The sequence below is a fragment of the Leptonychotes weddellii genome, chromosome 5 (genome assembly GCF_054177405.1).
Source record: "Leptonychotes weddellii isolate Sample4059 chromosome 5, ASM5417740v2, whole genome shotgun sequence".
NCBI classification, from domain to species: Eukaryota; Metazoa; Chordata; class Mammalia; order Carnivora; family Phocidae; genus Leptonychotes; species Leptonychotes weddellii.
Genome location: NC_138373.1, coordinates 140,666,318 through 140,687,335, shown reverse-complemented (window position 1 = coordinate 140,687,335; position 21,018 = coordinate 140,666,318). Strand labels below are relative to the sequence as shown.

Below are 21,018 nucleotides of genomic sequence, written 5' to 3'. Positions count from 1 at the left end.
TGGTGTATATATATATATATATATACAATGGAATATTATGCAGCCATCAAAAGGAATGAGATCTTGCCATTTCAATGACATGGATGGAACTGGAGGGTGTTATGCTGAGCGAAATAAGTCAGAGAAAGACATGTATCATATGACGTCACTGATATGAGGAATTCTTAATGTCTGAAAATGTTTTTATTTTGCTTTCATTCTTAGAGGATAGTTTGCCTGGATATAGAATGCTAGATTGGTGTTATTTTCTTTTGACACATGAAGGTATTTTCTTCTGGCTTTATTGTTTTTGTTGAGAAGTCAGCTGTTGATCTAATAATTATTTTAAGATAATTAGTTTTTTCTCTTGGGATGTTTTTAAGATATTCTCTTTATCTTAGGTTTTCTGTAGTTTCACTGTAATATGTTCACAGTGTATTCTTCTCACTTACCTTGCTTGGTATTCCTAGAATTGAGTATTAGTATCTCATCAGTCCTGGAAAGTTTTTAGCCATTGAATTACTTATCCCCATCCTCTCCTAGAACTCTGATTAGACATATGTTGAGTCTTATTCTGTCCTGTCTTGCACATTTTCAATCTTTTGTTTCTTTAAATTGCATTATGTACTTAAAAAAAAAATCCACCATCCAGTTCAATACTTGTTTTTCCAGCTCTGTCTTACCTGTTATTAAGGCTTTCCATTTAGAACATTATGTTTTCCATTTCTAGAAGTGCTGTCTAGTTCATTTTCAAATCTGGCCAATTTTGATTCTCCTCTTCTTTAGTTACATTTGATATCCTATTTTTGTTCTTTCATCTTATGATCATATGTATTTTATATTCTGTAGCTGATCATCATATGACATGAAGTTTTAATAGGTTTTATTCTTTTTTTGTTTCTATGAATTCTTTCTCATGGCTTGTTTTCTTTCATGTTCAGTGATTTCTGATTTTAAATTTGTGTTTCTTAGAGCTTGATCTGTTGGAATTCTCAGAGGCCCAAGTTTAAAGTGTATTTTTTTCACAGGGATTTAGATTTGCTTCTGCTAAACATTTATATTTGCCTTGGTATCATACAAACCCAGGATCACTTTTTTCTACATTTTTGGCTCAGGATCGGAGGGTTGGGGGAGTACAGAGAGTGTGTAATTTTGGCCCCAAGTCCATGTGAGGGCAGAACTGTGGTTAGAAATTTTTAGGGGGATTGTTATTTTTGCTGCTCTACTCCACTTAGAACTAAGATCGAGATAGACATTTTTAATTTCTCCCTCTCTGCAACACATTTAATTTTTTTATTTAATTAGTTTATTTTTTAGTTTTTATTGTTACTATTTTTTACTGGGGATGTTGTTCTTTGGGAGTTTTAGATTTTTTTTTTTTTGAAGTAATCTCTACGCCTATCATAGGGCTAGAACTCATGACCCTAAAATCAAGAGTTGCATGCTGTACCTACTGAGTCAGCCAGGTGCCCCTGGGAGTTTTAGATTTTTGCAGGTGTCCTTGATCTACCTTCTCAGTTTGCTTGGGTTTCTTTGTCTCCTTCCCTCCTCCCACTTTCTCCTTGAGTAGCTGGCTAAAGCCCAGGTATTAGTCTGCCAGGATTGGCAGATTCCCTGGAACAGTTTCCTGTTCCAGTACTAAAACCCTGGGTTCATCATAGTTTCTGTCCCCACTTCCCTCCCCCAGGCTCTGAGGAATTCTATTATTTTTCCTTTTCATCCCTGTATTTAAAACATTGTTTAGTTTTTCAGAATATTTAAGGTATGCTATCCCAGGAAGAGTTTTTCTAACATATAGTCCAAAATTTTTTAAGAATGGAAGGAAATCAAATTAGTAATCAGAAAGTTGGTTGAAAAACACAGTGAGAGTAAAAAGAATTATATTATTTCAAGGGATATTTTTCAGAGAATAAAAGAAAAATAAAGTATTTGTGCCCCATATTGAGAATATTTTTTTAAGGAGCTGAATAAATTTCCACAGTTTATTTTCCCTTCTGCACACTGCTATATATTTATAAATTAATATTTTTATTTCCATTTTTTTTTTAAGATTTATCCATCTGTTCTAGTGAGGGGGGTAGTGGCAGAGGGAGAGAGAATCTCAAGCAGACTCTGCATGGAGTGTGGAGTCCAGTGCAGGGCTGGATTTCATAACCCTGAGATTACCACCTGAGCTGAAACCGAGAGTCCAGTGCTCAACTGACTGCGCCACCCAGGTGTCCCTTATTTCCACTTTTATTAATGTCTATACATATTATGACAGTCGAAATTTAAGTCAAATACATTTCAGTCATGCCTTCTTTGAAAATAAATTTAGATCACATTGATCCTCAGTCTCCTTAATAATGCATTTATAAGCCATTTTATTTATTTATTTATTTTTTTTATTATTTTTTTTATTTTTATTTATTTATTTTTTTTAAAGATTTTATTTATTTATTTGAGAGAGAGAGAATGAGATAGAGAGAGCATGAGAGGGGGGAGGGTCAGAGGGAGAAGCAGGCTCCTCGCCGAGCAGGGAGCCCGATGCGGGACTCGATCCCGAGACTCCGGGATCATGACCTGAGCCGAAGGCAGTCGCTTAACCGACTGAGCCACCCAGGCGCCCTATAAGCCATTTTAGATTGGGTTAATTCTACAATAGAATTTTACTTGATTAACAAAGTTTTTACATTACATATTATTTTATGTTATTTTTACTTTGAATTTAGATTAGAATCCCACAGTAGAGTTCAGTTTTAGTACAAGGGGACAGAATTGCTGTAATGACACTATTCAATTTAACACACATATGCACACATACTGAGGATCTAGACATTTATTAAATTCTTGAGAGAAAAAGAAGAAAGTGAAAGAAAACACCTAGTGTTTGTAGATCTCAGAAACCTGCTTCTTTGAAATTTTCCTTCGTCCTTTTCAAGGCAGGAACCAATCTCTCCCTGCATTACTCACAAAATCTTCCTTTCCATGCAGTTTTTCCTCCCCATTTACCTTTTGCCTTCAAAACAATTCTTAAATGTCTACATTTTCAAGGTACTTTAGTGGGCATTAGGGATACAGTGATGAAAAAAAAGAGATGTGGTCTACATTTACACTAAATTTATAGTTTAAGAGAAATAGACAATCAGATGACATAATGTAGTGTAAGTGCTATGATGAGGAAAAAATAGATTGATGTGGAATATACAGGAAAAGCACTAGACCTGGGGGCTAGCAATATCTTATTAAATGAAATTATATTCAAGCTGAGATTTGACATATAGTTCAGTGGTTCTCAAAGTGTACTCCTAGACCCACAGTATCACCTGGGAATTTGTTAGAAATGGTAAGTCTTGGGCCTATCCCAGGCTGCAGAATCAGAAACTGAGAGTAGGGCCCAGAAATCTGGCTTGTCGACTTTTGACAAGCTCTCTAAGGAATTCCAGTTCATGCTGAAGATTGAGAACTAGTGGGTGGGTGATAGTGAGTTAGAGGGCTCAGGTTGGATCCCACCAGGCAGAGGGACTTCTGAGATCTCTAGCAACTGAGACTAATGTGAAAAAGTTCAGTATGCCTGAAAGCATAGGGTATAAGATCTGGAGGAGAGTTGGGGTGGACATGAGAAAGTGTGGACGGGAGAGCAGGGAGAAGATCGTGTGGGTTTTGTAAACCATATTAAATTGTTTAGATTTCATTTATCATAATATTACTTTGTCTATTTCCTCAAATAGAATGTGAATATCAAGGGTCAGCATCATATTTCTATGCTTCAGAACACCCCTCAACTATTGTTGGCATATAATTGGTGTCTAATAAATGCATGCAATGTATGAATTGGGTGAAGTCAATGGATATTCACAAAACCTCATGAGGCAGGCATTACTGCCTGTTTTACGCTTGAGAGCAACCGAGGCTAAGAGAAGGTGAGTGACTTATCAACATAACAAGGTCAAATGGCTATTCAGAAGCAGAGGTGTTTTACAAATCCAAGCATTTGGATTTTGTTCTTAGAATCTCTTCTTTATTCCATAGTAGCTTTCTGTCAGGGAGTGCTGAGATTACAGAGAATATGTATGGATATATAAAATCACAATTTTTTTTTAACTTGTAAGCATTCCTAATGCAACTGTGCTTCTTTCTCTTTTCTCTTTCTTTTTTCTTTTCTTCTTTTTTTTTTTCCAGACAGAAAAGGGGAGTGCACTTCATGAAGCAGCTTTATTTGGAAAGGTGGATGTTGTGAGAGTTCTGTTAGAAACAGGTAACTATCCTGATTCTCCATGGAGCTTATTCTGCCAAATAAAATTTCTATTTCAGGAGTAGACAAAGGGAAATGGCACTTTTTTTTTTCCATAATCACCCTTTTTATCTTTACTTCACATTGCAAATTTTATTCATATCATGTAGAATTGAGCCTCAGTGTTTAGATAAAATTGATATAAATATGCACCTTCCTTTACTCCATAGATGTGTCAGTAAAAAGCTCTTAGAAATTAGTTGTATACATTTAAATCGCATTGAACTATATTAGAGACACTACCAGAAGGAAAAGGAATTCTCTGCCTTGTATAAGAGGGAGGAACTGATCCTTATGAAGTTATGACAATTGCTTGGTTTATGAAAGAACATAATATTTCCCTAGGTTATTATATTGGGAACTATGGTAAACAGAAATTAGAGTTCTGTATCCTTAAGGTAAATTCACCTTGTTACTTCATCAACTGAGTAGCTGTTGTTTGTAAGCAGCAGTGATTTAAAGGGAATCTTTTAGAGGGAATGCTTTGAAGGAACAACAAAGTAGGCTTATTTGTCTTCATATGTATATTCTGAATGAAATGAAATAAAATTGAAACTGAGATTGGATTTTTTAGGATCAAAAAGTATGAGTACAAATTCATACTTGGAAACAATTGATGTGAATCTTTTATATTATGGACTACATTTAGTGTATTTATTTTCCGCTGTTAAAAAAATGAAAAACATTGGCAGACTATTGCATATACAAAGTTAAAATTTCGTGTACATTTAATTTTGACATGTAACAGCAATATAATGTCTTATAGGCACTAATTACATAAGTGCTGGTCACACATTTCTATACAAATTTAAGCAAATACTTAATTACCTTATTACAATGAACTAAGGTTTGAGGCCAGAATCTGAAAACTGGCTTTATTTGCAGGTAGATGTTTGGAAAGTTTATAAACTTTTTTGGGGCAGTGAAAGCTATTTGCTACATTGAAATAAGTTCTTTAGTACGTTAAGTATTTTTAGAATTAAAATAATTCCAAAGATGTTTTCGTTTACAAACTTCAAGAAGTGTGCTCACCAGGTAGATGATTAAGTATTGTTTACATTGAATATAATCTTGCATAAGTAAATATGAGATATTTGACTTTGTAGCTGGACAAATAATATTTGGACAGTAGTTCAGAATAATCATCCTTTTTCAACTTTTGTGAATACTCCAGTGTTTTAAGAGTGATACATTATTATTTAAATTTTTTTACCATATTTTACAGAATATATGTATCACAGAACCATTATTATACTTTGGGAATTGATATTCTAAAACAATAATATTTTTCAGCTTGGTAGTGTATCATTTAACTAGCTATAACCCAAATTATAAAAAACAATCTTAATGATTGGGTTAGTGCCCTTGAAAAATTAATTCATTATCAAGAATGTTCCTAATATTTGGTAGCAGTAGACCCCCACCTTCTTTCTTACTAAAATCCTGTGTGTGTGTGTTTGTGTGTGTGTGTGTGGACTTAATTTTTAAAAAAATCATTTTCAGTGCTTGGTCTGTATATGTTTGATATTAGAGTGTTATATATTGACAGTATCTGACACTTCAGTGGTGTACATTTAATGGGCTTTTCTTTTTCTTTCAGGAATTGATGCCAACATAAAGGATAGCTTAGGTAGAACTGTCTTAGACATTCTGAAAGAACATCCATCTCAGAAATCTCTCCAGATTGCAACACTCTTACAAGGTAAACAATATTGAATGATGGATGAGTTTGTCTTAAAGTTAAGATTAAATTAAATCTACCATTGTTTTCTCTTGAGTTTTGAGTTAATGTTTACTTTGGGTGAACTTATTATTTACATTTTTTTCCTGGTACACTTAAACTGAATAATAATTTTTAATATTTCATTTCTATTTTCAACTAATGAGTATTTTCACTTGATATTAAAAAATCTTTTAAATCTATATAGTAAATATGTAGTTATGAACTTGAAGGTAATAAGGCTATAAAGTGATGATGATCTTACATTTGAATAATTCTTAAAGGGTTTTCAGGGATTTTCTCTTATTTTGTTTGATTTCTATAACTTCATGAGGTAGGTAAATCTGATATCATTATTCTCCTTTTTGCACATGAGGGAAACTGAAGCTCTGAGAGGCTGACTTGCTCAAACTCATATATCCTATTTTAAGTGGTAGACCTGGTACATAAATACTGGTTTAACAACAACAAAAAAATTGTACTTAGCTAGAAGAATACAGATTATTTCTTCCTTAATCCAGTAGTACAAGATAATTCAGTCTTGCAAGCCTTTGTTTTTTGGTAAAGGTCACTTAAGTACCTGTGTAATTAGGTGCAGGCATTTAGGTCTACTGAAGGTTTGGGAACCATTTAGGTACTAATTTTTCATTTGCAGGATTATATATTTCCCTGTTCGATCTAAAAATTTTAATGAAAATTTAGATTTAAATACTTTCCCTTTTTGCTTCATGATTAGGCCTGACATGTAGTATGTTCCCTTAAAAATCCAGACATTCATTCTCTCCTTTCCAGGTAGCTTCTACACTGGTCAGCAGTGATTATCCCCTGATTATTGCAGCTGGGTGGCAAGTGTAATAGGGAAGGGAGGCAGGATGGTTTCCTTGGTTATTAGTTGGGAAGCTGAAGAACAGCGTTGTCCTGCAGGAGATAAATGAATTAAAACCAAGTCGGTCAGGTGATGCATAGATACAGGAGTCAACAAAAGCCAAAGAGGGGTAAAAAGAATAGATGAGCTACAAGAGGTCATTCATGCTCTCTTCTCTCTTTATTTTCAAAACTTCTCAGGGAACACGAAGTTCAGTCCCCTACAATTATCTTGTTAATAAGTTAATTGCAGTCAAGTGCATATAGAGCTAGATCAGAGAATACAAGAGTGGCTCTTCACATTCAAATTAAAATCAAGTTGAACGAAAGCTAAAGAGGAAAAGAGTGGTATACAACATTTTTGTCTTCTCCCTGTAGGCACTTTATATTTTATATTGAACTTTTATCTCTAACTGAACTTTAAAAAAACAGAGGCTTGTGAATAATATGTCTTTAGAGAAAAGCAAAATAAATGTCATCACTAAAAAGAGGGCATGACATGATTGCATACATTTACTGTATTGATTTGACTGAGATGAAATTGTTATATAGGAGTTAACTATGTTCTCTTAAATGGTTACGGTTCATTAGGTATGTCACCTTGTGATAGGGTATATGGGACATCTTTGAATTTTTTAGATTGTTGGCAGATTTTAGAATGTGAACGTGTTATCTGTATTCTTTGCATTCCTGGGTCATAAGTCAGTGGTACATTTTAAGTTTTATGAAAAGGTTATTTCACTAAAACCAATTTAGAGTAGATAAAATTACTATTTGTGTCCTGGAGGAAGAATTCACTTTACGTAATGACTGTATTTGGGTCAAAAATTTTAAGGATAGACTTCCATAGGTTGCTTTCTTTGCCTAGTAGAATTGTCCTTAGGTAGAAACTGGGTGGTATGAAGACACAGTTGGTTGGCATGAGAGCACAGACTTTCTTAGCTAGATTTTAAGAAAAAGATTCCTTCTGAATAAAGACATGTAAGTAAAAGATCCCTCTGAGGGAGAGATCAATTGATATAATCCTTTAGGTGGAGACTGCAAACTAGCCACTATAAGCTGAATGCTTTTGGCAGACAGCAGATTTATTTTGTTTAGATTACATATTTTAGGCCTGCACTGTGTTTCCATAAACATTGAATTAGCTTTCAACATTTAAAAATCTTAGGATTTCAGCTAAAATTTCAGAGTTTTGGTTTCTCAAAAAATGAAGGCTTTTATTTTACTTTACTGTTGAACTTTAGGTGGGGCACCTACTCTCTGGTTAATCATGCTCCACATGCTTTCTGTTTTCTCTATGATATTGAGGCTGAATATTCGTTGACATTTATCCCTGCATTCAGATGCCGTTTTCCTTATGCTTAAGAGAAAAGTGAGATGTTTTCTTGTACCATGTCTATCTGGCTGTGCCACTTATTAGCTGTATGAATATGGTCAACTTAAAATCTTTCTCTTTGAGTTGTCATCTTTGAAACTGAGATTGTAATAGTGACTGTGTCATAGTTTTGTGAGGATCAAGTGAGTTAACTTATTTTATTTTATTTTATTTTTAAGATTTTATTTATTTATTTGACAGAGAGAGACACAGTGAGAGAGGAACACAAGCAGGGGGAGTGGAAGAGGGAGAAGCAGGCTTCCCGCCAAGCAGGGAGCCCGATGCGGGGCTCGATCCCAGGACGCTGGGATCATGACCTGAGCTGAAGGGCAGGCGCTTAACGACTGAGCCACCCAGGCGCCCCAAGTTAACTTATTTTAAATACTTAGAACACCGCTGGGTGCATAGTAAGCCATATTTAAGTTTTAGCTGCTATTACTGTAACTATGTCTTCATCAAAATTGGAGAAATGAGAGATAGGCTGTGCGGAACATTACTTCAAGAAAGAGAATGAACATTATTTCTCTGTGGAAATAAAGTTTAATATGCAATTATGCTTATATTACAAGAGTAAACACCATTATAACATAAATTTCACTCATTTATGTTACCTGACTGGTTGTTGAATTTGATATCCCTGTTTAGGTATCAAGTCTATTCAAAGCATCTTTCAGAGGGTTTTAAATCCTCAGGTAAAATATATTTAAGGAAGTTAAGGATGTTAGTATGTCTTTAACAGGTGAATTTATTTTTAAGGAAAGAATGTGACCAGTTTAGTTTTCACAAAAAGGGTTTATGAGTCTCTTCTTAAGTATTTTTTATGTTTTAATTAAAAAGATTTAATAGTTCATCATGAAATTATTTCAGTTTGTTTGGTTTTTTGAAGTTCTTTTAAAAACTTAGGATATATTTAGGATTTGAGGAAATAAATGAAAAACTGATCACCAGAAATAAAACATAAAGTTTAGTTACTGATTTTAAAGTAAATGAATTTGACTATGTAATTTCAAAAACTTGTATACACAGAATATTTGGAAGGTGTGGGAAGATCAGCAGTCCCTGAAGAGCATGTACAAGAAGATACAACACAAGAAATACATATTTCATCTCCTGTTGAGTCTCCTTCCCAAAAGACTAAGAGTGAGTAGTTAATATAAAGACCTTGAAATAGTACTAGACATTTATGTACAGATTTGTCCTATATGTACAAAAAGGCTAACACTTGTAAAAATTTCAGGTCTAATAAGTTGTATCTTATACTGTATATTTTATCCATTTATTCAGCCAGCATTTTTCTTTTAAGAGAGGGAGACGGTGGGGGCAGGAAGAGAGAATCTTAAGCAGGCTCCACACCCAGCAAAGAGCCAACATGGGAGTTTGACAGTCATCATAGGGCTCAGTCTCACAACCCTAAAGCCATGACCTGAGCCGAAATGAAGATTCGGACACTTAACTGACTGAGCCACCTAGGCGCCCATTCAGTCAGCATTTATTGAGCTCTTCTATTTGCCAGACCCTTCTCTTGGCCCTACCATTGTAGTGAGCAAAATTAGCAATCCCTGCTGTCATGAAGTTTACATGGAGTGGATATTTCACAGTAGATTTTTTTTTCCCTAAAATTAATTAATTTACTTATTTGAGAGTATGAGAGCATGTGTGAGTGGAGGGAGGGGCAAAAGGAGAGAGAATCTCAAGCAGACTCCCCACAGAGTGCAGAGCCCAGCATGGGGGCTTAATGCTCATCACAGGACTCCATGCCAGGACGCTGAGAACATGACCTGAGCTGAAATCAAGAGTCAGGCAACTGAGACATCCAGGTGCCCCTTTCTAAAACGTATTTTTAATGCAGAATAAAAATACTGATATTTGGATTATAACTGCTGGAGTTTTATTTTTTCCCCAGAAGAAATTACAGGTATAAGGTACCTTTCTGAAAATGATTAGAAAAATGCATATTTGCATGCAGCCTACAAAATACTCATATTTTGACAGATGATGCATATTATTTATCTGTTCTTCAGTGTTCTTCCTTTATGTCACATAGCACAATTCTAATTTATTACGTATGTAATTATTTTTCAAAATACATTCTACTATTTCTTTTTATTGAACCTAGGAAGTAGGCTTCCAGTACCATTTAAAATTTGTTAATGAGTTGTTGAATGAATTCTGTCCGTGAACTATAATGCCGGTGAAAGATTGTTGAAGATTAAATGTTACAATGGATGAAGGCTTAGGAATTGTAATTCCAGAGGCTTTTATGTACTACCTATCTATAAACCTTCAATACTTATTTCTATTTTGAATAAGAGTAATAATAGGCAAAATTGGGATTTCTCCTTGTCTTTTAATATTCTTGAACTTATTATAGTTTAGTACCTTGCTTTCAACAGAATATTTTCTGACTTACTAAATCTTGTTTGTCATAGTATGACTTCTATTACCATACTAGTCATATTTTTATTAGTTAATAGGAAGTTTTAGCAATAGCCTTTCTTGAAACTTTGAAAAAAATTACTGTCTTACTCTCTTACAGGTGAAACTGTGACTGGAGAATTATCAAAACTCTTGGATGAAATAAAACTCTGTCAAGAAAAGGATTATTCTTTTGAAGATTTGTGCCACACAATATCAGACCACTACTTAGATAATTTGAGCAAGATTTCAGAGGAAGAACTTGGGAAAAATGGAAGCCAGAGTGTAGTAAGTAAGGGGGGAAGGAAGACAGTGCATCTGTCTTTGCCAACTCAATGTGTATCTGAGAGGCATGGGATTTGTGCATTATCCTATCTTCAGATTCTTCCAGTGTCAAATGTCAGATTCCCTATTGCTCTTTTTCTGATGTTCATTGGTGTTTTACTCTCACTGCATGTGTAGGGGAAGGAATGCTTTGATAAATCACTTATAGTTTGTGATGATCTTGCTACTGTTGATTTGCCTAAGAAATCATAATTTCTTTGATTATGTTCTTTTAGTTTTACTGGGCATGATGATACTGGTTTCCAAAGAAAGAAAAAAAAAATCTTCCTTTTGTCTTTGTTTCCCCTTTTTCTCTATGGACTGAGTCTACCCCATCTTAAAGAAAGATGGAGCTGGGCTATGTGTGTATGTTCCCCAGTCACTTTGTATGTTATGGTAGGGGAGAGACATTGTAGAAAGTTTGACCTCCATATTTTTATAATCTTATGCAAATCCCTTAGGCAACCTACAAGCTCAGAATCTAAATCATGAGTTAGAGATTCTTGCTCATTTAGATTTTTATATTAACACAATAGCAAAACAAAAACAAAAACAAAAAAACACAAAAAACCAAAACCTGTAAAGAATCAATCAGTTTAAAATTAGGATTTGTATATCTCTTTTATGTCAGGTAGAGGTAGGATTTATAGGGTGCACTGGTATTAAAGGAAATGCAGTATTATAACATGAAATCTTTACTCACTTTTAGAACTTAATTTGTTATAGAAACATTATGCTTTCTTCAAAAGCTAATAAGAGTGGATTGTGTTAAGTATGTCATATTATTTATGAAAACTAAAAAGTAATTGCCAAGTATAGTGACTATTATGAGAATGTTTACTTCATTTAGTTCCTTAATGTGCAACTTGTTTCCCAGGATAGTGCTTGCTAGTCTAGCTCCATGGCTAGTCTTACTCCCTAGGCTGTCTTTGTTCTTTTTTTTTTTTTTTTTGCTGCAATATCTTTTTTAAAGCATCATATTATTGGCCCCAATAAAAGCTCTTTATGAATAATTATGATTAATTATATATACATATGAGTTTTAACCAAATGAAATTTTTATATTAATGAAATATTTACTGTAATGACTTTAACATCAGAACAAAATTTCCTGTTTAAAAATCTTAAACAGTTTTATGTCATCTCCAAATTACAAACCAATTACAATTCAACATTTCCTTGAAGGTTGGTTACAAATCAAAACATATTTATCCTACATAAATAATACATGGTGTTTAGATTTTTAGGTCTGTCCCTAAAGATTTCTCTAAACTGACGGCTTCTGGCCCTCTACTTCTAAGCCCACAGATTTTCTGAAAGCCCTAATTTTCTAGACCAGTGGTTTATAAACTTTTTTTGTTGTGTGTAGCATAGTAAACAAATTTTAAGCAAACATCCTAAGTGCATGTGTTTATAAATTACATATATCTACTATTCTAAGAATGTATGATGTAAATTAGGTATATACTACAAGAGACATTCAAATAAGAAGGATAAAGAATAAGTGTAAATAGAAGCTCTATCTTTTTTTTTCCTTTTAGTCAGTGGGTATCTTGTGCACCCTGGGGTCTGCACACTTTACTTGGAGACTATGCTTACTCAAGCTTATAGATTTCAGGTAGTGATAGCAGAGGTTTTTGATATTATGAGGGTGACATAATTTGGGGGAAATGATGGCCAAAGGTTGTTTCTTTATAAGTCAAAGACTGTATTGTGATAGTAGCAAGAGAGAAATTAATGTTCATAAATTGAACTGAATTTCTTAAAATTCAAGCTTATCCTTTCATAAAATCAGTCTTTGTTCCTGTGACAAATTTTATATTGTGTTCCTTGAAAATATTGTCATATTAAATAATAAAGGTTATATGAGGCAGAAAAGCAGAGGGTACATATAAGTAAGGACAGGTAGTTCAATTTTTCTGGAATAATAGAGTTTATAAAGCAGAAAGATTATGAAATAAAATTAGAAGAATAGGTTGAGGTCAGGCCATGGATGATTTTGAATGTCAGGATAAGAGTTTTAGTATTTATTTTTTAGAAAATGAGAAAAATCTAAAGGATTTTGAGGAGATAAAAGACATCATTGGAAGTGCCCTTTCAGAAGATTAATCTAATAGAAACTTGTTATTGAATGTTTAAAAAGTAATCGAATTACTTTGATCCTTCTCTGTAGCCTGTGTTTTATTTGGGTTCATTCGCTTTTGTTGACTATTTCTGTTCATCAAAAATGTTCCTTCAGAGTTTTGTTATGAATTATACTCTCAAGTTATGCAAAAATTTAATCAAGTACTTATAGATCACCTAATACAGATGTTTGTTACCATGTTGTAAATCACAGGATTTATAATAGCAGTTCCTGACTTGAAAGAGTTCAAAATTCTTACTAGAAGAAGGCTTTAGTCACAGTGTACAGACAAGACTAACATATAAAACAACAGATACATAAGAGCTGACATTTATTAGTTGCTTGCTATTCTAATGCTTTATATGATTTAAGCTGCTTAATCTTCATAGTAATCCTACAAGTGGATTTATAGACTTGGGAAATGACTCAGCTGGCAAGTGGCAGATCTAGGATTCAAACTCAGAGCCAATGTCCTTAATTCCCAGCTGCATTTCTCATAATAAATTACCTGGTGGCCAAAGGAATTTTTAAAAAGGGAGAGATTAGTGAAGACTTATTGATATTCATTGAAGGCTTCATGGAGGTAGGGAGAGACTAAACTGGGCCATGAGGGGAGAAGGAGATGTCCCTTGTATTTGTTTTAGAATAAATGGATGAATGAATGAATGAATGAATGAATGAGTGAATGGGAGAGGATTCCAGCTTGTAGAAACAGTATGTGCAAAAGCACAGAGGTGAGACATAGCGTATAATTTGAGAATAATGGTTTATCATGAGAGTTGATCTTGGAGAGTAGTGGGAAACAAATTTGGGTAAGTAACGATAATACCTAACACTTATGGAGCACTTTGTTTATATTAACTGATTTAATCTTCACAATAACCCTGAGATAGGTGGTATTATTCCCCCTGTTTTACAGATGAGAAAATGGAGGCACAGAGAACTTTTATGATTTTCCCACATTTATGCGGTAATTGCCAGAGCCAGGATCTGAACACATGTAGTCTCGGGCTGGTGCCATATCCATTACCACTCAGCTATTTTGTTAAGGGCAGATAATTAGATTTGGGAACCTAGTCAGAAGTTTAATATTGATGGTGAGGAGAATAAACTCTTGAGGAGGGGAGTTCTGTCTTGAAGGTGACATTTTGGGAAGATAAAAATGGTAACTGTAGTCAGATGTTCTGGAAGAGATTTTTTGATTCTTAGCAATGGTAATATGTTAGACATATTTGGAGAGGCTTCAAAAAATACTGATACCTGCAGGTACCATGTCCTGACCAACTAGACGAACTAAATCAGAATTGTTTTGGGTGGCCCTGAGCCTCATTCTTTTAGAAAGCTAATATGCACACGGTTGGTCTAGAGGACTAAAAATCTGCCAGGGCGGGACGCCTGGGTGGCTCAGTCGGTTGAGTGTCTGCCTTCGGCTCAGGTCATGATCCCAGGGTCCTGGGATCGAGTCCCGCATCGGGCTCCCTGCTCCGCGGGGAGCCTCCTTCTCCCTCTGCCTCTGTCTCTCTCTCTGTCTCTCATGAGTAAATAAATAAAATCTTTAAAAAAAAAAAAAATGCCAGGGCCTTACTGAGGTAATGTAGACCTGAGATGCTGAGTCAGAACTGAGGTCTTGATAACACCACAAAATAACACAATTTTAGAGCTAGAATAAATCTCATCACGGGTCTTTGAGTATCCAGCCTAATTCTCCCACTCCCGTGTAAGAGTGTCTAAAAAAAATCTCTTGAGTTAGAGATATTTTCAGTTTATCATCAAAGAAAATTCCCAGTGTAGTCCTAAATTAAAATTATTTCTATATTACATTGGAATATTAAATGTGGAGTAATATTTTTGCTTATTCACATTATTGGCTGAAGGATGGGCATTTGGGTTTGGTTGAAATACCCAACTTGTTCATCATAATATGACAAATAATTCCAAAAGTAATTTAGAAGAAATCAAAATGTAAGGAAAATATGTTTTGTAGATTTATGTTATTAATAAATGTATTTTCCATATTAATGATGTGCCTTGAATTTTGGGGGTATTTTAACTATTCTTAGTTCCGTTTAGCTTTCATTGCCTTTTTTCTTCCAATAGAGGGCACTCTAATTCAGTAATTTAAAATACAAAATCAGCTGTCTTATGTAAGAACTTTTACTTTTGAATTAGAGGTTTCTGGTTTTATTAAAATATTAGCCTTAGGTAGTAGCTTGAACAATTTTACTAATATAAGTGAATTAAAAATTAAATTCTTATTATGATTGAATGTATTCTATTGGAGTTTTTACATTTAATGTGAAGGCTAGCTCCAGTTAAGATTACATTTTCCCTTGCATAAATTTTAATTCAAAAGTTAGTCTAAGTGCTTTTATAATATGCATATGGAGCCATTTTCTAAGTTGAATTAGGACATTATATAATTTAGAATGTAAATTTTGAAGAAATATAAATATCTTTACATTCTTTAGCAACCCATGAAATTTAGAATTTTGAAAGAATATAAAATAATCTGAAAAAATGTTCTGTTCTCTTAATTTATTTTCCCAGGTCATATATTCAGTTTCTTCCTCCATGTGTATAAACAATGTGCAAAACTCTGCAATGTGAATACATATACCATAGGGAAATTTGATTATAACATCAAGATCATTAGAGCAGACTTCAGAATCTAGGTTTCAGGAAAGCTTTTTTTTTTTTTTTTTAAAGATTTGAAGTAGAAAAAGCATTATTGCCTCATTAGCTTATGTCTCTAAAAAATAAATAGGAGGCTTCAGGTATGAAATGCATTATATGTTTCTTCTCCTAAGGGAAACCTGGATATGAGTAGTATATAAGACTTACTGTTTGAAAGGGATTGTGTTGGCAGGTTTTGTGCAATTTTAAATCAACCAGTATACTCTTTTCTATTATTTTACTTTCTTTTCCAATGCAAAATCTTTAATTACATGTAAACCTTCTGAATATGAGATATTTTACTTTAATATATCAAGATTTTTAAGATTCAACATCTCAGTTTTTATACTAAGCTTCTATAACCTGCTTGAGAACACTGTTGGAGGAGTGTATTGGGGGCGTCTCCATAGGAAAATATACTTAATTTGATGCCAGAATTCATCAAGTGTTAAAGGTCAGTAGAATCAAATTAGGTTGTCTAGAATACAAATGGTGTTTATAAAACAATGTTTACTTTCAAAAATATAATTTCTAGAGCTTAATATCAGGAATGTACCAACTTCAGAATTGTGAGAGACTTGGGCGGCAATCTCATCCAATTCCTATCATATTCACAGCACTTCGGGAAGTGAATTATCTGAAACATAAAATAAGGAGTTCTTACAGGATTATAACTGATTCTTTAGCACATAATGAGTTGTGTTTTTTTTATAGTGGAACTGAATCTTAAGCAGTGGAACTATTACCTTATTGGGAATATAGTATTCAGAATATTTCTAACTTAAATAATTCATATCTTATATAGTTGAACAAATTTTTTGGCAGTGGTGACTCAAGGTTGCTGTGTACTAAGTCTGGGCTTGGATTGTCCTAGCAGATTTTCCAGGATATTTAGGGAATACATAGATTCTGTTGACCTATGTTAATATTTTGAAGCTAATAGCATATTTATGTACCATATGTACCTACAAAGAAAAATCCAGAATCAAAATGGTAAGATTTTTGTCCCTCGTCTCATCCTAGGAAGAACTTGTATCTGAAGTGAATCTAGGAAGATCTTTGAGATATCCTTGGCTTCTAGAATAGAGGGGTCATTCTTCTGAACTTCCAACACAATTGCTTTTCCCTTTCATGATGCATCTCTTTGTTCTGCTTTGTCTTGTAGGTGTACACATTTTTATATTATTTCTTATAGACTTCTTAATGGGTAGATCTATATTGATTGATCTCTGTAATCACATCCTGCCTAGCACAGTACCTTGCATGTAGTCTCTCAGTGAAAGTTTATTGAATGTTAAGTGCATGAAAAGGCAGAGACACTGCATAGAGGAGTACATATAAAGCAATGTTGTAAATAAACAATTTTTTATTGAAAAACATGTTTAATTATTTGGAAATATTCAACCTCGAACAGCTGAAGAATTAAGATTCTACATTATGTAATCAAAGTCAATAGAAGGAAGAGATACTCTGTGGCCTGCTTTAATCTCAGGCCTAGATTTTTAAAAGTGTCTCATGTTATTTTCACTTTCCTTTGCCAGAATTTTTATTTCAACCATCTATGCTTTTTATTTTATCTTTTTTAAGGATTTTTTTTTTTTTTTGAATGAGAATCTTCCATGCAGACTCACTACTGAGCAAAGGAGCCCAATGTGGGGCTTGATCCCACAACCCATGAGATCATGACTTGAGCTGAAACCAAGAGTTGGAGGCTTAACTGACTGAGCCACCCAGGTATCCAGGTGTCCCAAGCATCTATGCTTTTTAAAGCTCAAATGTTTTGGTAGCTTACAGTTTCACAACAGTTCTATTTATTTGATAGCTGCCTAAGCTATCAAATAACTAACAATGAGAAACAAAGTCTTAATTTGGAGAAAGAATGAGGTAGTCAAGCAGTTGAATTTGACAGGATATTTGAAAACTCTAAAATGAACAAAGATAATGAACCCAGTGAGAATTGTATCAGTAAAGTGGACATTGCTTGCCCCCAAAATGAGACAACACTGACATGTTATATCTTTTCCTGTAATCATCCTTTCTGTGTTGCTGAAATAAATCTATTCTTGAAGGCTTATAGAATATTCCCTTTTAGCCTTTAATCCTTCTCTTACTTAGTTTGGTGCCAGTTTCCTGAACATTGAAAGTATCTTTATTGTCATAGTTACTATTATCATTGTTGCTAACTTACTGAGAACCCTGTATTAAAGAATTATACTAATTTATTCAATAACAGGTTATTTGTAGCTTGGAGTGACATTACAGTGTAGACAACAAGAGTTTTGAACTCAGACAGACTTGTATTTGAATTGAAATTCTACTTAGATAAATATTACCATGATCTTTATATTTGTCACCTGAATAGCAATGTTTCGATAGTCTTTCTCACCTCAATCTACTGAATCGGAATGCCTGGAAGTGGATTATTATTAATATTTTTAAAAGATTTTATCTATTTATTTAGAAAGAGAGCAAGGGGAGGGGCAGAGGGAGAGGGAAATCTCAAGGAGACTCAGCACTCCTATAGTCTGTATAACTTTTAATTAATTCTTTTATACTTTAAATTAACTGACAATGTTGTCAAAATACCACATAAAGTAGTATTTAAAAGAATATATTATCATCCTTCTCTTACACTCATTTTCAGTTCTTCAAACTTACAGACTACATTCATTGTTGCTCTCTTGTTCTTTATAATTCTGTCTTCTCCCTCACAACCTGTCCCCCAATACCTGCTTCTCCCTACCATCTTCATTTAAGTAAAATTCTATAAGAATGAAATTCTAAATCCAGGCCAGTGTTTTATTTTTTATTGTCTATCCCAAGTGCCCATTATCATTCTTAGCATATAGGAAGTGCTCAGTAAATGGTTTTTTTGGGTCATTGAGCTACTTTTAAAAAATTTGATATTACCAGTTTCTTCCTTCTCACTTATTCTATTATACCTAATAGGAACTCATTTTATCCCTGTATAACTATGACTTCTGAGGTTCTGGGTTACATAAATTAAGTTGAGGTCATTTCACCAACATAATCTTACAAGATTGTATTGGCTCAGTAGCGTCCTTCATGAGAGTTAAGCAAAGTGCCAGATAAGGCCTCAGTCAGATGATATTCTCAGGGATTGTGTTTCATGTATATAACACTTATTAATATCTTTATACTGGTGTTATCACCTTTCTGATAGACTATATAACCAACACCCCATACAGGACAGAAGTGTGTGTGCCTGTGTGTGTATGTGTGTGTGAAGAGGAGGATGGAGAAAAGAAGGGAGAATGGAAGAGGAGGAGAAAGAGATCATAATATTATCAGTAGGGACTTTTGTCTTTGCCCTTTGATTTATGAGTTCTCTAATTTTATCTTATCCTTTGGAGCAAGTGGCATTTTATGATTTTGAGAATCTAACCATAAACACTGAAGAATCTGATTTTTTTCTGGATATAGTAATGTCAGAGTCCAAAGCATAAAAATTCTGTATTCATCGATCACATATGTGAAGGTATACTTCATATTTTTTTCTTGTCTATAACCTAATTTTAAGAGATGCTTTGATTGTTCATAAGCCTGGAGGCATATTTACTTAACCAAGATATTCTGACTCATGCTTAGCAATGAGAGTAACTGGGAGTGGGGTGTGGTGGTTTACATAGAAGGATGCAGTCACATAAATACCAAGGAAAGAAAATTTGGAATAAAAGGAAATACTGTTTCCTGAGGCGGGAAAGAGCTTAGTATGTTTAAGTACCAGAAAAGAGGCCACTGGTGTAGACTGAAACATAGTGAACTGGGTAGAGAATAAAATGGAACGAAGTTGGAAATCCAGAATAGACAGGGTCTTGTAGGTCATGGAAAATGGTTTGATTTTTTTTTTAATCAAAAATTTTTAAGCTGGGAAGTGATATAATTATGGCAGCAAAGTTGGAAAGTCTGGCTCTTCTAAATTCACTGCTAGTTCTATTTTAATATCAGATGTCTTTATGATATTTATAGCATAATACATTAAAAATATGATCAGTGGTTATTTATCCTGGATCTGCTGTGTGGTAGGTTCTGTGCTGGGCTCTGAGATATGTGTAGCAGTCAGTAAGATTGATAGTGTCATTACTATCACTGAACTTCGGTTTAGCAGCAGGTATAGATATGGACATAGGCAATTATGTGATAGTGTAATGCGTGTTGTAACAGGGAAAATACAAGGTAGTAATTAAACACATGGGAAATATATTGGACTCAGATTTGGGTGATTAGGGCAGACTTTCCAAATTTGATTCTCTTCTCCTTGATTCTTCTTGTATCAACCAGGTAACTACTTTCCTAATTGTTTGTGTTCTCCTTAGCTGATCTCCTTTCTTTTCACAGACCCTGGCTTTCTATTCTTTCTATTCTTTCTTAGGCATTGTCTTCCACAGAGAACTGCTCTTTGAGTTCAGGTAGTAACTAAATACTATTTATTTCCAAATCTATAATTCTACCTTAAAGTTCTCACTACTTTCCAGTTCTTTGCTCAAACAGCCCACTGTTATTTCAAACCAAACCTGTAAAAATACAAATAAATCGTCTTCCCACCCAAATCTATGCCTGTACCCATTTTCCATCTTTCATTCTTCCAGGACAGATACTTTCATATTATGTTTGATTCTTTCCTGTTTCTTTCATTCTCCTGGTCTACTAGAGAGTTCCCCTTTGTTTATTCTCATCATCCCTGCTGGACCGCACTTCACATTCCAGGAACTGCCTCATTTCTTTATTCATTTCTTTTTTATTATTATGTTATGTTAATCACCATACATTACATCATTAGTTTTTGATGTAGTGTTCCATGATTCATTGTTTGCATATAACACCCAGTGCTCCATGCAAAACATGCCCTCTTTAATACCCATCACCAGGCTAACCCATCCCCCACCCCCCTCCCCTCTAGAACCCTTAGTTTGTTTCTCAGAGTCCATCATCTCTTATGGTTCGTCTCCCCCTCAGACTTCCCCCCCCTTCATTCTTCCCCTCCTACTATCTTCTTCTTCTTTTTTTTCTTAACATATATTGCATTATTTATTTCAGAGGTACAGATCTGTGATTCAACAGTCTTGCACAATTCACAGCACTCACCATAGCACATACCCTCCCCAACGTCTATCACCCAGCCACCCCATCCCTCCCACCCCCCACCACTCCAGCAACCCTCAGTTTGTTTCCTGAGATTAAGAATTCCTCATATCAGTGAGGTCATATGATACATGTCTTTCTCTGATTGACTTATTTCGCTTAGCATA

The 21,018-nt window shown here is 34.2% G+C and overlaps 1 protein-coding gene across 1 annotated transcript; it reads left to right on the top strand.

Annotated features, from left to right (window-relative positions):
• Window positions 1-258: 258 nt before the first annotated feature.
• On the top strand, window positions 259-18,632 carry LOC145721370 (uncharacterized). The gene is made up of 6 exons (XM_081818985.1): window positions 259-264; window positions 2,061-2,195; window positions 4,141-4,216; window positions 5,853-5,954; window positions 9,238-9,351; window positions 10,748-18,632. Exons 1-6 carry the CDS (start codon window positions 259-261, stop codon window positions 11,086-11,088), a joined length of 774 nt encoding a protein of 257 aa, XP_081675111.1. The 3' UTR covers window positions 11,089-18,632.
• The last annotated feature ends 2,386 nt before the right edge of the window (window positions 18,633-21,018 follow it).

What these genes read in the sequence shown, in the direction of transcription:
- LOC145721370 (XM_081818985.1), top strand. An exon ending in GAGAGTTCTGTTAGAAACAG is followed by an intron (nt 4,217 to 5,852) that starts GTAACTATCCTG and finishes TTTTTCTTTCAG; the next exon opens with GAATTGATGCCAACATAAAG. An exon ending in TCCTTCCCAAAAGACTAAGA is followed by an intron (nt 9,352 to 10,747) that starts GTGAGTAGTTAA and finishes ACTCTCTTACAG; the next exon opens with GTGAAACTGTGACTGGAGAA.